General features: G+C 35.4%; 1 protein-coding gene across 2 annotated transcripts in view; it reads right to left on the reverse strand.

The window, feature by feature from the left end:
• The window catches only part of arhgef16 (Rho guanine nucleotide exchange factor (GEF) 16), a 49,389-nt gene that overhangs the window by 17,694 nt on the left and 16,038 nt on the right, over positions 1-15,657 (reverse strand). For both annotated transcript variants that reach the window (XM_056463113.1, XM_056463114.1), the window contains one exon: positions 7,280-7,440. In XM_056463113.1, the coding sequence (XP_056319088.1) occupies positions 7,280-7,440 (161 nt within the window). The remainder of the gene's footprint in view (positions 1-7,279; positions 7,441-15,657) is intronic.

Below are 15,657 nucleotides of genomic sequence, written 5' to 3' on the forward strand. Positions count from 1 at the left end.
GGTATTTGTGATGCAGCAAGCCCAGGGACTGTTGAATACACCATGATTTTTATATAAAATTCACTGTAATGTGTGATATGACTAAAACGTGATTATAAACAAACATTTTCTCAATTCAAATGAGTAGCGGCTTGGACCCGGAAACAGTATTCCATACATCACGACTTAACAAGCGGATTCTCTGCACCTACCGCGTCAGTAAACACCACAGACGCACACAACACCTCAGAGTGAAATTTATTGAATCGGTTTTATCTTTCTGCATTGTAACTTAGTACAATAATCTTAGTACAGTCTATCAAAAAAACAGGATGAGCAGCCTTGGGAAGGTGGCAGCTAAGATTACTGGTTTTAACCAAATTGGGCCAATAGTAATTTACCAAAATTATATCTTAAAGAGAGCCCAGGTTATCTTATGCACCCCAGTTGTATTCTGTGTTTCTGTTGTTGCCATCAGGACGTCGTTTTAGAGTTCCTATATGTAGGACAGGGCGGCAAGTTGGCACTGTGATTAGAGCTGCCACCTCACAGCAAGAAGGTCGCTGGTTTGAGCCCTGTCTGGGTCAGTTGGCATTTCTGTATGGAGTTTGCATGTTCTCCCCATGCTCGCGTGGGTTTCCTGCAGGTGCTTCAGTGTCCAAAGTCCAAAGACATGCGCTATAGGTGAAGTGGGTAAGCTAAATTGTCCGTAGTGTATGTGTGTATGTCCTGGTCTTCCAGGTTGGGGGATGTTACGATGCAACGAGATGTTACGAAACACCAACATGGTGCGGCTAAATATAGATGGCCCTGGGAGGAAGTAAGTAAGTATATGCAGGATAAATAGAATTAGAAATTCTTTTATTATGGTTACCATTGATTTACCTTTAGGTTATTAAATGAGTCCAGCAAAGAAGGAAAAGTATCTGATAATGAATTTATTGTGTTTTATAGTAAAAACGCAGTAATGAGTACATGAAACTTGGCCTGTGTTATGGCACCTTGTTGCAATTTTAGTTTCCCCAAATGCGATGATAGAGTCTGAGTATCAGCAAATTCTATAGAATACACAAGACGGGTCACTTGTATAGTTTTGAATGGGGAACGGTCAATATGGCGAATGAAGCTTCTAGTACAGGAGCCAATCAGCCATTACTATAGACTGACGTTTCTCCGGGGGAGGCGATCTGATCAAACGTGATTTGCTGCAGATTTTGTGTGATTCGAATGTTTCGAAATGAAACTAAAGAGACACTCGTTTAATTTTATTGGTGATTTCTAATATGAAATTTAATTGTACACTTGGCAAACCGTTTTGGAGAAATTAGAAATTCCTTTATGCATGTCATTATTGCACTGTACCAAATCAGATATTCTATTTAAAATTCAGCTTTTGGCATTTTAGAGGCACGATTAATAATCGATGTCAGGAAAAAAGCTGAATTGCATTTAAAAGAGATGAATATTGATATATTTAATGGACCATGCTTTAGCTGAAGGAAATCTTAACATCTTAATAGCAGAACAATCAAACCAAATGAAAAAGAAATCTAAAATGTACAAGTAAGTAATGGGAATTCTGAATAATTCATTCATTCTTTTCTTTTCGGTTTAGTCACTTTAATTAGCTGGGGTCGCCACAGCGGAATGAACCGCCATTCTGAATAATAACCATTGTTAATTCTTCTTGCTAATTACAATCAAAATAATATCACTAGCAATAACGTTCCAAATATTAAAAACATATCAATAATAGGGTTGGGCGATGTCGACCAATTTGGCATCGTAAGATGTCTAACGTGAAACATCGCGATCGACGATGGCATCATTGTCGTAGGTGGCGGAGAATTAATTATTTATAAATAATTAGTTAATTCATAACAAATTAATTATTTGGAGCCTACCATTTCAACTACCTGACCCACATGGTCTTTGTTTTACCATAACCAAATCATAAATAAATAAAGATAAGTTACACACAAATTACCACCCGTCAATTACTTTTTCCGCAGGACTCTGGCATGAATAGGCAGAGTGATCTGTGTCCTTATAATGGCGTCGACAAACTTGGTTGGTAAAAAAAGTGCAGAAACAACAGGAACCAACCAACAGTATCTGAGGTTTTCAATAAAATGACTAAGTAGCTTGAAAGCGAAAGACTGAAGCAGTGTACTGAGTACTGACACTGTGAGATTACTCACAGATTACTCACAGATTACTAAATTCTAAACACACAAAATTTAATAATTTACAGGAAAAGAGCATATAAAACAAGCGAGGTTACAAAATAAATGACTAACAAAAAAAAAATTCTCTCTCTCTCCATACAGCTTTTCAGTAATATTCCAGTTCCCAAAAATCAAGTTGATTGTCTAATTGCAATATAAAGGTATATTGGTGTTAGTATTTTGAATTTGAAGTAATAACTGCTCATTATTGCACTTTAAAAGGAAGATGTTGAGGTTCCTGTTGATAATAAAGAATGGATATATGTCAAAATAGCACAAGTATTAAAATGTAATGTAATCTAAATGTAGTCATATTTCCATATTTCCAAATTACCTAAGTGTGTAATCTATAGTGATTATTTAACGGACTATAATTTTTGTCATGGAATTTGTAATCATGAGTAACTACATGCAAATCCTAAATATGTGTGTGGGCTGTTGATCAATTAAAAACATATACGCATTGATTCATAGTCATGAGATTAATGTAGATTAATCGCAAATTTAAAATATAGGATTTAACTGTGATTATGCAGTGTTAAAAAAGGGAATGCATAACAATGTAGTTTTATTTATTTGCTTGTTTGTTTATATAGTAAAAAATATATATAAATCAATCTTAGGGGTAAGATGGGTCACCAGAATTTGTATAGAAGGCCTGGAGTGGCACTATGTTACTAAAGTTATTGTTTTATACATGCAATATTTGCTATAATCAACATGGTTAATGTTACATATTTCTATTAATTACATTACAAACATATAAAAAAAAACAGAAAAAGACTAAGTAAATATTTATTTGAGACAATCTTGTTTTATTAAATTGTTTGTTTGATTGCAGAAAAAAAAAACATCAACCTTTGGCGTAAGATGGGTCAACAGAATTTGCACAAAAGGCCTGGAGTGGCCCTTGGTTACTAAAGTTATTATTATTTTTAAATATAATATAGAATATAATATAGAAAATATAAAAAATATATAGAATACAAGTCTTTATGAAATATTAAATTGAGGGTCATAATTCCGGCGTGTCTACAATTTAACCACCAGGCGGCGCAAATACATCATCTAACCATCATCTAACTTCTCACATTCTGTTTGTTTAGAGATTTGGCTAAACGTCAAACAATTTACAGTTGAACTAATTGCATAATATAAACATTTTTTTTATTTCTTCACAATCTGTTTACAATCTAATTAACTACACCTTATTGCATGTTTTTTGAAGCCTTAAAATAAAACTAGCGATTGGGGTTTATATTTCAAGTAGGAGTTCCACATTTTACAAATGTTATTATATTAAGCTAATAAGCCAAAAACTTCATTTTTATATTATTTCAGGGTTCCCACTCTTTCATGGAGACCAAATTCAAGAACTTTTAAAATCACTAATTAATTTAAATCAAGCACCTTTGTAACTCTCACCCCCATGAAAATCCTTATTGCAGAGGTTCCCAAACTTTTTAGCCTATGACCCCAAAAATTACAATGCCAATGACTCGCAACCCCCAAGGTGTTTATAAATGTTCAACCGTCTGTGGTCCTTCTCTGACTCAGTAGGTGTAGAATAGTGAATATGTACAGGTATAGTGTCACAAAATAGTGTCAAACAGCAATGTATGTTTAGACTATCCTGTCGCAATATGCAACAAAAACCCTACAAGAGAGTAACAGTTTGATTAGGTTTGTACTGCACTTCAATAACACGACCAAAATACTCCTCATGTTTTAATTCGATTTCTGTTTAGGTCGATAATGACCTCAATCGAATGAAATGTTTTCAAAAAGGGCCTGTTCACACATACAGACCTTTCTGGAAAATTACCGGTATTTTTCCGGAAAGGTCTGTATGTGTGAAAGGGGCAATTGTCTCCCTACCCCCACTTTGGGAACCACTGCCTTCTTGTACTTAACATTTCACTTACATTTAATATTTATATTAAAATGTCAGAAATTGTCATGTCATGTTTACAGAAGGTGAATACAATTTGTTGAATTCAATACTGGTCTCCTGAAATATTTATCAAACATGCATTTTTGGTCATAGTTCTTGTTTAAGATTTTAATTTAAGTGTTTTAAATTCAGAATTTCTTAGTTTTTTCATTCAGTTTTTGACCACAGCACAGCATAATGGTTGAAATAACACTGTAAACCTTCAATTCAAGCACTTCCAAGGACTTGTGTTTGTTTTTAAGCACTTTCCAGGGCTTAAATTCATGTCTGAAACTCAAGTACTTTCAAAAAGCGTAGGAACCCTGATTATTTTTTTGTATTTTTTAATGTAAAAGTAATAAACAGATACATATCAGTAAGCAAATAATCTATCATTTCCTGGATTAGCGCTAGAGGCATCATCCAAAACATGAACCACAACGCAGTTGTGATCCTCCATGTTTCATTATGCTAAATAACTTACAGCTGTATACAAACAAAACATCTTTAGCCTTTTCTTTCCCAACCTGAAAGGCAACTCCCAGACTGGAACCTCTCACTCCCACAGTCCAACTAATTGAGTGTGCTTCTTTCATAAACAGGAGCAAACAACGTGATGAAACATGTCTCGAAAGCTTTAGCATATATGATAGTCGCTGCTTCAGAGCTGCAGCATTCAGTGTCTAAAGCAGAATGGTTCACACACACACACACAGAGTTTCTGTGAAACGGGTATTACGTTTCATTGTGAATGTGTGAAAGACCCTGTTTTTAGAAACATGAATCCAGGCGGCGACAAGCTGCTTAACCAGTTAAACCAGCATGTTGAAACACGTCCACTGAACTCAACCCCTGCATCCAGCTTTTTTAAAAACCCAGATTAAAATCCGGATATTCCACTAGTAATCACAAAGTATATAATACGGTAGTTTTGTGTGATCATGAACGATTAAGGGGATAGTTCACCCAAAAAGAAAAATTCGGTCATGGTTTACAAACCATCTACTTGTTTCAAACCTTAATCCTTTATTTCTTCTGTTAAACAAAAAAGAAGTTATTTTGAAAAATGTTGGAAATCTGTAACCTTTTTTTCTACTATGGAAGCTAATGTTTCCAGTTTTCTTCAATAATACACTCACTGGCCATTTTATTAGGTACGCCTGTCCAACAGCTGGTTAACGCAAATTTCTAATCAGCCAATCACATGGCAGCAACTCAATGCATTTAAGCATGTAGACATGGTCAACACGATCTGCTGCAGTTCAAACCGAGCATCAGAATGAGGAAGAAAGGTGATTTTGAACGTGGTATGATTATTGGTGCCAGATGGGCTGATCTGAGTATTTCAGAAACTGATAATCTACTGATAATCTACTTTACACGCACAACCATCTCTAGGGTTTACAGAGAATGGTCTGAAAAAGAGAAGATATCCAGTGAGTGGCAGTTCTGTGGGCGCAAATGCCTTGTTGATGCCAGAGGTCAGAGGAGAATGGCCAGACTGGTTCCAGCTGATAGAAAGGCAACAGTAACTTAAATAACCACTCGTTACAATCAAGGTATGCAGAAGAGCATCTCTGAATGCACAACACGTCCAACTTTCAGGCGGATGGGCTACAGCAGCAGAAGACCACATAGGGTGCCACTCCTGTAAGCTAACGACAGGAAACTGAGGCTACAATTCTCACAGGCTCACTAAAATTGGACAATAGATGATTGGAAAAACGTTGCCTGGTCTAATGAGTCTCGATTTCTGCTGCAACATTGTAGGGTCAGAATTTTGGACAACAACATTAAAGGATCCATTTTGCCTTGTATCAACGGATCAGGCTTGCGGCGGTGTTGGTGTAATGGTGTGGGGGATATTTTCTTGGCACACTTTGGGCCCACTAGTACTCATTGAGCATTGTGTCAACGCCACAGCCTACCTGAGTATTGTTGCTGACCAGGTCCATCCCTTTATGACCATAGTGTACACATCTTCTGATGGTTACTTCCAGCAAGATAATGTCCCATGTCATAAAGCGTGAATCATCTTAGACTCGTTTCTTGAACATGACAATGAGTTCACTGTACTCAAATGGCCTCCACAGTCACCAGATCTCAATCCAATAGAGCACCTTTGGGATGTGGTGGAACGGGAGATTCGCATTATGTATGTGCAGCCGACAAATCTGCAGCAACTGCATGATGCTATCATGTCAATATGGACCAAAATCGCTGAGGAATATTTCCAGCACCTTGTTGAATCTCTGCAGTGAAGGGGGTCCAACCCGGTACTAGTAAGGTGTACCTAATAAAGTGACCGGTCTGTATGTATTCATATATATACACTTGCATGCAAATGGGGAAAATATTAATATATAGACTCACACACACTATAACTATTTTTGACTATCGCTGCATGCCGAATCATAAATTAAGCTTTAATTAGCATGAAATAGTCTGATTGTCATAATATTTTTGTGTTTACTCTAGAAGGTTAAATATACATTTAAATGAAACCTTTAATGTGTGTATTATTTGTAATTTCTTTGTCTGTCCTTATGTTCTGGTCAACTGTTACATCAGTTATAAAAAGGCAGAACAATATGTAAAGCACTGACAGAAAAAAGCATGCAACTTTCTCCAAGTAGTGTCACTTCTTCTGGCGGGAAACTCTGGAAGGCATTGCGGCATCATAGTTCTCTCAATAATTTGTACGAAATGTTTAGGATACACTAATTAATTCATTAATTTTGCTTCGGCTTAGTCTTTACTTCAGAGGTCACCACAGCAGAATAAACCTCCAACTATTCCAGCATATGCTTTATGCAGCGGATGCCCTTCAAGTTTAACAACAAGTAAAACAACACTTAGTAACAGAATCGAATGTTCTCCATCACACCGCATCTTAATTTTACATTAATAATGGATTGAGCTTACTGTAAATGATACACTGGTTGTATATCATTCCAGTTCAAGGATAAATGAATGAAAAAATGCTCAAAACGTACCTGCAATTCTGGAAAGAGTCATTGTTTAAATCTATTTTAGACAAATTCAGTAGTGTCTTGTCCTGATTAAACCCAATTTCTTTATTTACATTTATTAAAAAAAAAAAAAAAAGGGGGACGAGAACATAAGAGGATGCCTGTACCGTTTGCTGACATCCTGGATCACGGATATGTTGGAGAACAGGTGATGGTGTTCTGTTGCTGTCATGGTCTTTCTCAAATCCACGCTGTCTTTAAAATGACGCACCAGGATGCTCAAACTGTGCTGGTAGGAATATTCTGATGTGATAATTTCAAAGATGACCTGCACAAATACAAAATTGCAACGAATTACTTCATTTATATTCATTTCTAGCAACATATTATTCATTCAACTACAAAAAAGGATGCCAGATACACAGAGGTTGTAGCAACATCGAGAACTTTTCTAGTAGCATACAAAAAAATGAAAATACAGCAACTCATTCATTCATTCATTCATTCATTTTCTTTTTGGGTTAGTCCCTTTAATAATCTGGGGTCGCCACAGCGGAATGAACCGCCAACTTATCCAGCATATGTTTTACACAGCGGATCCCCTTTCAGCTGCAACCCATTAATGGGAAACACCCATACACACTCATTCACGGGTAATTTAGCTTACCCAATTCACCAATACCACATGTTTTTGGACTTGTGGGGGAAACCGGAGCACCCGGAGGAAACCCACACGAACACGGGGAGAACATGCAAACTCCCCACAGAAACGCCAACTGACCGAGGCACGAACCAGCGACCTTCTTGCTAAGATGAAAGTACTACCCGCTGCGCCACCATGCTGCCCCAATACAGTAACTTAAAAAGCCTAAACAGCTAAAAACGCTTAAATTATTCAGACAACGTCAACATTTCTCACATTATCAGTTTATTTATAATAGTTTAGAAAATGGTACTAAAATATGACAAGAACTCAGGAAGTGATTCTATCAGAACACCGAAATGTTTATGTTTTACTTTGTTTATAATTGTTTAAATCGGTCAAAATAACAAATGCCGAACAGCTTTTACAGACTTCCAAAAGTTTTTGCTCATAAAGCAGGGGAAAGTCCAAGAAACTGGCTGAAAAACGGAAGAAAAGGCGGCATGTAATGGACATTCATTTAATACAGTACATACCATGTGTACAAACTTTTTTTGAACGCGATAATTTGTTTGACAACACTAATAAAGATTATATACAGGCCTGGCTATGTGTATAAATATATTAATGTGTTATAGTGTTATATAAAATCAGATACAAACACCACCACACATATACAAAATCCAGAAGAACATAAATAATGTACCCTGCCATGTAATCGCTGCAATGAAATCTCTGTATTTTTTTGCAATAATCCATGTCTTTAATGGCATTTTGGCGTAATAAACAACCGCAACGTTAACATCTACATGTGCAGCAGCGTTGAATGTTTGATGGCAAGTTCATCGACCGAACAAAAAAAAAGAAATGCAACTCTTGTGAGCAAAATAGACTGCTATTATTGTGGAGCATCGTTTACCACCCACTAAAAAATAAATACATATATAACAAGGATGATAAAATTAATAATGATGACTATGCTTCAATGCTTTTGTATGCTGGTTTTTCGTGTATATGTTTGGATGATATAACGTTAACCGCATGGAAAAAAACTATAGTAATTTATAATATGTTTTTGAACCACACTATAGTAAAGTGTATAATGTATAGTACAGCTCATTGTTAACGAACGCTACAGAATACTGGTAAACTGATCAACTGTAATAAATACTGTAACATTAGTGTAAAAAATGGTGTATTGTGATGGTTTATAATTAGATTATTATTATTATTATTATTATTATTATTAAAAATGTAGCTTATTGGGTAATTTATTACTGCAGTGGTGTTGTGCCATAACAATATAATTGCTACGACAGTTTAATTAGAGTATGCTTCAAAACACTATAGTACTTACTATAATAGCTATCTACTGCCTCGATGGCAAGCAAATATAGTTTAGTTCAGTAGAAAACTCGGTCCTCTTCAAGATATAAGGATCATGCCCAACATAAGTGGTTATTTTCTTTTTATATCTCTTTTGAAATTTGGTTTAAATCGCAAAAATACAGACTTTCTTCTATGTCTCAAATTGTGTCTTTTACTTCGCCCTCGATTAGAATTTCGCGCATCACCAGAACCACGTGATTGCAACCAACCTATATGGCAAATGAAGCCCTGCCTACTAGTACAGGAGCCAATCATCAATCCCTATAGACCAGGGGTGGGCAAACTCGGTCCAGGAGGGCCGGTGTCCTGCACAGTTTAGCTTCAACTCTAATCACACACACCTGTTTATAGATTTCTAGTGATCTTGAAGACACTGATTAGCATGTTCAGGTGTGTTTGATTAGAGTTGCAGCTAAACTATGCAGGACACCGGCCCTCCAGGAGCGAGTTTGCCCACCCCTGCTATAGACTGATGTTCCTCCGGGGGAAGAAGCTCAGACCAGACGTGTGGTTTGATGACAGTTTTTGTGGTCAACAAACACACTGGAATCTGGAAGTGAATACTTGCTTCACAGACATAAGAAATATATCCACATAAAGCTTGAAATCTCTACTTTTAAATGAACCAACTACACTTGAAAACAAAAGTTTTTTGGTTTTGTAATACGTATGAAATGAATGTGAGGTACAGTCTGTCCTTTTAAACACACATCACATGAAAGAACTACTCAAACACCCACAAAATTGTAAACACAGAGTCGTTGTCATTTCTAAAGGAGATTCGCCATCAAGACCAAGCTGTGAATTACTTCAGAAGACCAATGCGATCTGACGATAAATGAGGTTGGTGTCGTGATCTCGTTCCTTTCGAGTGCGGATGCGCATTAGCTCACACAACCTGAAAAAATTGCTGATTTTGTTTGATTCAGACTTTTAGAAACAAAACTCATGAGACAGTTGTCTAATTTCATTGGTGATTCCAAATATGTAATGCAATCGTAAGCTTAGCTAACAGGAAAATTTGATGCCTGAGCATACTGCCCGAGAGGTCTTTCGAATATGTCCGCCGAGTGAAATTACTTGCCTTAAAGCATAGGTCTCAAGCTTGATTCCTGGATAGCCGCAGCTCTGCACAGTTTAGCTCCAACCCTATCAAACAAGGCTGATCCAAATAATCAGTGTTCAAAAGAGTCATGAACACCTTCATTGGTTAGATCAGCTGTGTTTCATCAGGGTTGGAGCATAACTGTTCAGAGCTGCGGCTATCCAGGAATCGAGTTTGAGACCTATGCTTTAAATGGAATGGTACGGCATGTATTAAAATCAACCAAAAAACATACAGACAACTGTTAGTATGTCAATATTTACACAACTATCAATACTTAGTTGTCCAACCTTATCCTTAACATTAGCCAGCAGTCTCTGATGATAGCCAAACCTCTGAATTAGGCTGGATTACAGAATCTTCAATTCCTGCTGGGTTCTAGTACAAAGTATGAAGACTTTTTTTCGGTATAATATGCCACAAATTACAGTATTCTGCTATTTTCATTTACATAAATGAACTACAGTGACAGGACACTGACTAATAAAAATAATGATTAAAAATTATATCTGGTGTTTGAATCATTTTTGTATCACAGTATACAGTAGCCCAGAGTTTCTCAACCATGTTCCAGGAGGACTGCCAGCTCTGGACATTTCCATGTCTCCCTAACCAAACACACCTGATTCAGATCATCAGCTCATTAGCAGAGACTAAAAGACTTGTAATGGGTGTGACAGACAAAGGAGACATCCAAAACATGCAGTGTTGGTGGTCCTCCAGGAAGGTGGTTGAGAAACACTGCAGCAGCCAACATTTGAAGTGGATCAAAAAAAGTTAATAAAATTGTCTTAAAACAAGAACGGGGGTTGTTCAAAAGTTATTTAATTAAATTAATTAATTAATTTATTTGTTTGTTTCTTTGTTTTACATTTGTTATGCTAAACCTGGAATAAACTGAAGTCATTGGGGGAAAAAACAAACTTCTTCTGTCCAAATGTATATTATTCTCCACTATTTTGCAAATGCATATATTATATGTATTCTGTATTTTTATGTTTATTTACATTTTTATTTTATTATGTAGTCTATTATTTAAAGTACTCAAATTCACACAAACAAAGTATGTACTGAAACTGCAGCAACAGATTTGAATATACAATAATCTGACTCGAAACAAAAACAAATCAACATTACGCAGTCAAATTTGATATTTGAAGCCTCCCAACTTTAAATGCAGAGATAAATAAAAAAAGTCCCACCTGTTTATTTCCAAAACTTAGGATAAGATTGTGCTAATGTGCGGTTACATTAGAGGTGCTTTCCAAAGCAACTATTACCATTCCTCCCCATGCATAACGTTAGCTATTTAAACAGTTAATATTTGGCATGTAACCAGTTCCACTTCATTTGTGCTGCAGACTTCAATGCACCTCGGGTCATGTGTCTTAAGGTGAAGTGCTGTTACTTAACAATCAGATTTATGTAGGAAGAACCCAACTATACTGTATTCTGACAATATTATGTGCTGTATATATATATAAAATGTAAAAACTTAATTAAATAATACATAAAATGACTATATTTTAAATACTTACAACTTAAGCTGTTGATTATCCTGCTTATTCCATGGTAAGTTCTTTGTTTACTATTACTCTGTTTACAATATTTTTTTTTAATATATACATGTATATGCATGTTCTTTTTAATGTAAACTTTCTGAATGCTTTGGCAATACATTTATAACACTTATAAATGCAAAAGCAATTATTGAATTGACCTGAATTCAAAGAGAGAAAGGGAGTGTTTTATTTTTTTTTTGTGACAATTCAAATAGAGGATGAGACACACTTCCTTATTTTCTGCCCCAAATACACCAGAACTAGAGAACATTTTTTTTCCCCAATTTGAAACTTTAATTCATTTGTTTTAATTAAAATGGCTTTACCATGTACTCAGAGAGGATGAAGTGACATCTAAACTGGCTGCAAAATATACATATACCATCCACACCGTAATAAATAGTTAGATAGTTAATCTAAATCCATGTATCTTATTTAAATAATCTACACTTTTTAAAATTCTAGTTTTAATTTTGTTTATTTACAGTATATTTAATTAATTTGATATTAATATATTACCTATAAATGCTTGCCAATACTGTACAAAATGTCATTCCAATAAAGCAAATTGAACTTAAACTTGAAGAGAGAGATAGCGTGTGAATGACATGGGTTAATCTAATAGCTCATAGTAACATGCGTTAGCTACCTCTTCGCAATTTTGTTGAAGTACTTTTGAGTGTTGGTTAACTCCCTGTTGAAACGCATATCAGTGTCCTCGAGATTAAATGTGATCGATGTGAAGATTCCGTCATTTGCCACTGCTACGGTTACAACCAATGTTTGAGAGAAGCACATTTATTTTGAACTGTGATCAAAATTGACTAGAACTACATGTCCATTAATCAAATTCATTGTACATCTTGCAGCCAATCAGAATCATACATAACCATACAGCTGAAGTCAGAATTATTAGCCCACCTAGATTATTAGCCCCCCTGTATATTTCATTCCCCGGAATGAAGATTTTTTTTAACACATTTCTAAACATAATATTTTATTAACTCATTTCTAATATCTGATTTCTTTTACATTTGCCATGATGACAGCACATAATATTTTATTAGATATTTTTCAAGAGAGGGAAAAATATTCAGTTTATTAATAAAATATTAGTATTCAGCTTAAAGTGACATTTAAAGGCTTAACTAGGATAATTAGGCAAGTTAGTGTAATTATAAGCAAATCATTGTATAACGGTGGTTTGTTCTGTAGACAACCGAAAAAATATTGCTTAAGGTGGCTAATAATTTTACCTTAAACAGATATTTTACATTTATTTTTAATTAAAATTTAACCAATTAAAAACTGCTTTTATTCTAGCTGAAATCAAACAAATAAGACTTTCTCCAGAAGTAAAAATATTATAGGAAATACTGTCATTTCAATCTACATAATTTGGAAAACATTTGAAAAGGAAAAACAATTCACAGGAGGGCTAATCATTACATACAAAAACGACGTATTCTGTGTCAGTAAAGCAGGTTTCACGTGGTTCCTGGCCCAAACATGCCCAAAAAGGACTGAAAGAGAAAAGAAATCACAATACTGCCTCGTTTTAAGCAGCAGGTGGAACAAAAGTGTATAGGTAAGAGTCAGGTGTCTGGGTGTGTCTGTGTTGAGCACACCAAGTGAACTTTAGTATGTACACAGAGCCAAGTGGGTGAACTCATATAAACACAACAGCCAACCAACAATGACTACATGAAAGGACATCATAATGTACTTGTGCTAATTTGACATATATTGTTGCCATAATATATGTAAACACTAAAATGTGTCATAGTATTACAGCCAAAAATTTTATTCTGTTATTTACTCACCCTTCACACTACCTGACAAAAGTCTTGTCGCCTATCCAAGCTTTAGGAACAACAAATAATAACTTGACTTCTAGTTGATCATTTGGAATGAGAGGTGGCTTATATGAAAGGCAAATGACTCTAGATAACGCTTATTTTACCAAAATAAAATATGATCATGCCTTGATTTTTAATTATTTAATTAGGACAGTAAGGTCTGACTTTGCTGAGTATAAAATATAGAATATAAAGTCATGGTGCAGTGGAAAAATAATTAATATTGTGTATGACTTCATCAAGATTCTTTGGATTAATCTTCAATGCCTTCTCCTTTATTTTTTTCCATGCTCAATAATGTTCATTTCTGGTGACTGGGCTGGCCAATCCTGGAGCACCTTGACCTTCTTTGCTTTCAAGAACTTGTGGAGGCTAAAATATGAGAAGGAAGTGCTATCCTGCTGAAGAATTTGCCCTCTCCTGTGGTTTGTAATGTAATGGGCAGCACAAATGTCTTGATACCTCAAGCTGTTAATGTTGCCATCCACTTCGCAGATCTCTCTCACGCCCTCATACTGAATGTTACCCCAAACCATGATTTTTCCTTCACCAAACCTGACTGATTTCTTTGAGAATATTGGGTCCATGCGGGTTCCAATAGATCTTCTGCAGTATTTGTGATGACTGGGATGCAGTTCAACAGATGATTTAGTGTGTGTGTGTGGGGGGGGGTAAAAAATAAATAAATAAAATAAAAAATTCGACCATCTGCTGCTTTTCCAAATGATCAACTAGAAGTCAAGTTATTATTTGTTGCTCTTACAACTGGGTTCCACGACAACTTTTGTCAGGTAGTGTACTTGTTCCAAACCTTTATGGGTTTTTTCCTTTTTTTGAACACAAAATAAGTTATATTGAAGAATGCTGGAAACCTGTAACTATTGACTTTCATGGTATTTGTTGATGGAAGTCAATGGTCACAGGCTTTCAGCATTCTTTAAAATATCTTCTCTTGTGTTCAACACTCAAAGGTTTGGAACCACTTGAGGGCGAGAAATTAGTGAGTAAACTCATTTTTGGGTGAACCAACCTTTTAAGATCTGCTTATCAGTACAGCAAAGCTATATATATTTAGTATTTTATAATAAAATACTATAAATTGAGCTTCTTGGAACTAATTAAATTACTTTACATTGATTGTTCACATTATTTGACAAGCAAAGTATTAAAATAATTTAAAATATTGATGGTTTATCATTTCACTTGTAATTTTTTATTGCATTATGTAATATAGATAATCCCATAAAAGCACAGATAGGAGTGTAGAGTTCTGCGAGCGTGCAAATAACAACTGTCATGAAAACAAAAGTGAAACTACTTTGTTAGCACATGCTGCTGTTCTTGAGATGAACTATTAATCTTAAAAATAAATCACTCGGGGGTGGGGGGTGTGGGGGGGGGGGGTTGTTTTGGTCAACTTTGATCAAAATCTGAAAATTAAGAGCCATTCAATTTCTGATAGATTGCTAGACTGCTGTGAGTGAGATAATAAATAAAACTGCCCTCAGTTCGAAATACTTCCTAATACTGTAGTAAAATCACCAGGAACAGAACTTCACACAGACTTTAAAGAACACAGACACAGCTAGCTCATTTCCATAATGACTGAAGAACACTACTAGCTGAGCAAATTACAAATAATGTAGTTTGTTTATCTAGATGTTCAAATACATGAAGTTAAGTCGAGAAATCACAACAATTTATCATTCATGGTAATGATTTTATGTTTTTGTTGAATACTCGTAAGAACTTGTATGATCTCATTTGTATAATTAAAGAATGTTTCAGAGATGTCTACCAAGTCCGTAGTGCCATTTCTTTAGAATATTTCGTACAAGTGACATTTATATAAATCACTACAAGCCACTATTTTGCAAGAGCTTAAAATAGTTAGGATTTCCTGAGAGATTGGTTGTGAAATTCTTTGTTGTGTGTGGTGACTCCTCCATGCCAACAGCTACTTCCTCCATGTCAAAATGGGTTAAGA

This window comes from Danio aesculapii, chromosome 8 (genome assembly GCF_903798145.1).
Source record: "Danio aesculapii chromosome 8, fDanAes4.1, whole genome shotgun sequence".
Taxonomy (NCBI): domain Eukaryota; kingdom Metazoa; phylum Chordata; class Actinopteri; order Cypriniformes; family Danionidae; genus Danio; species Danio aesculapii.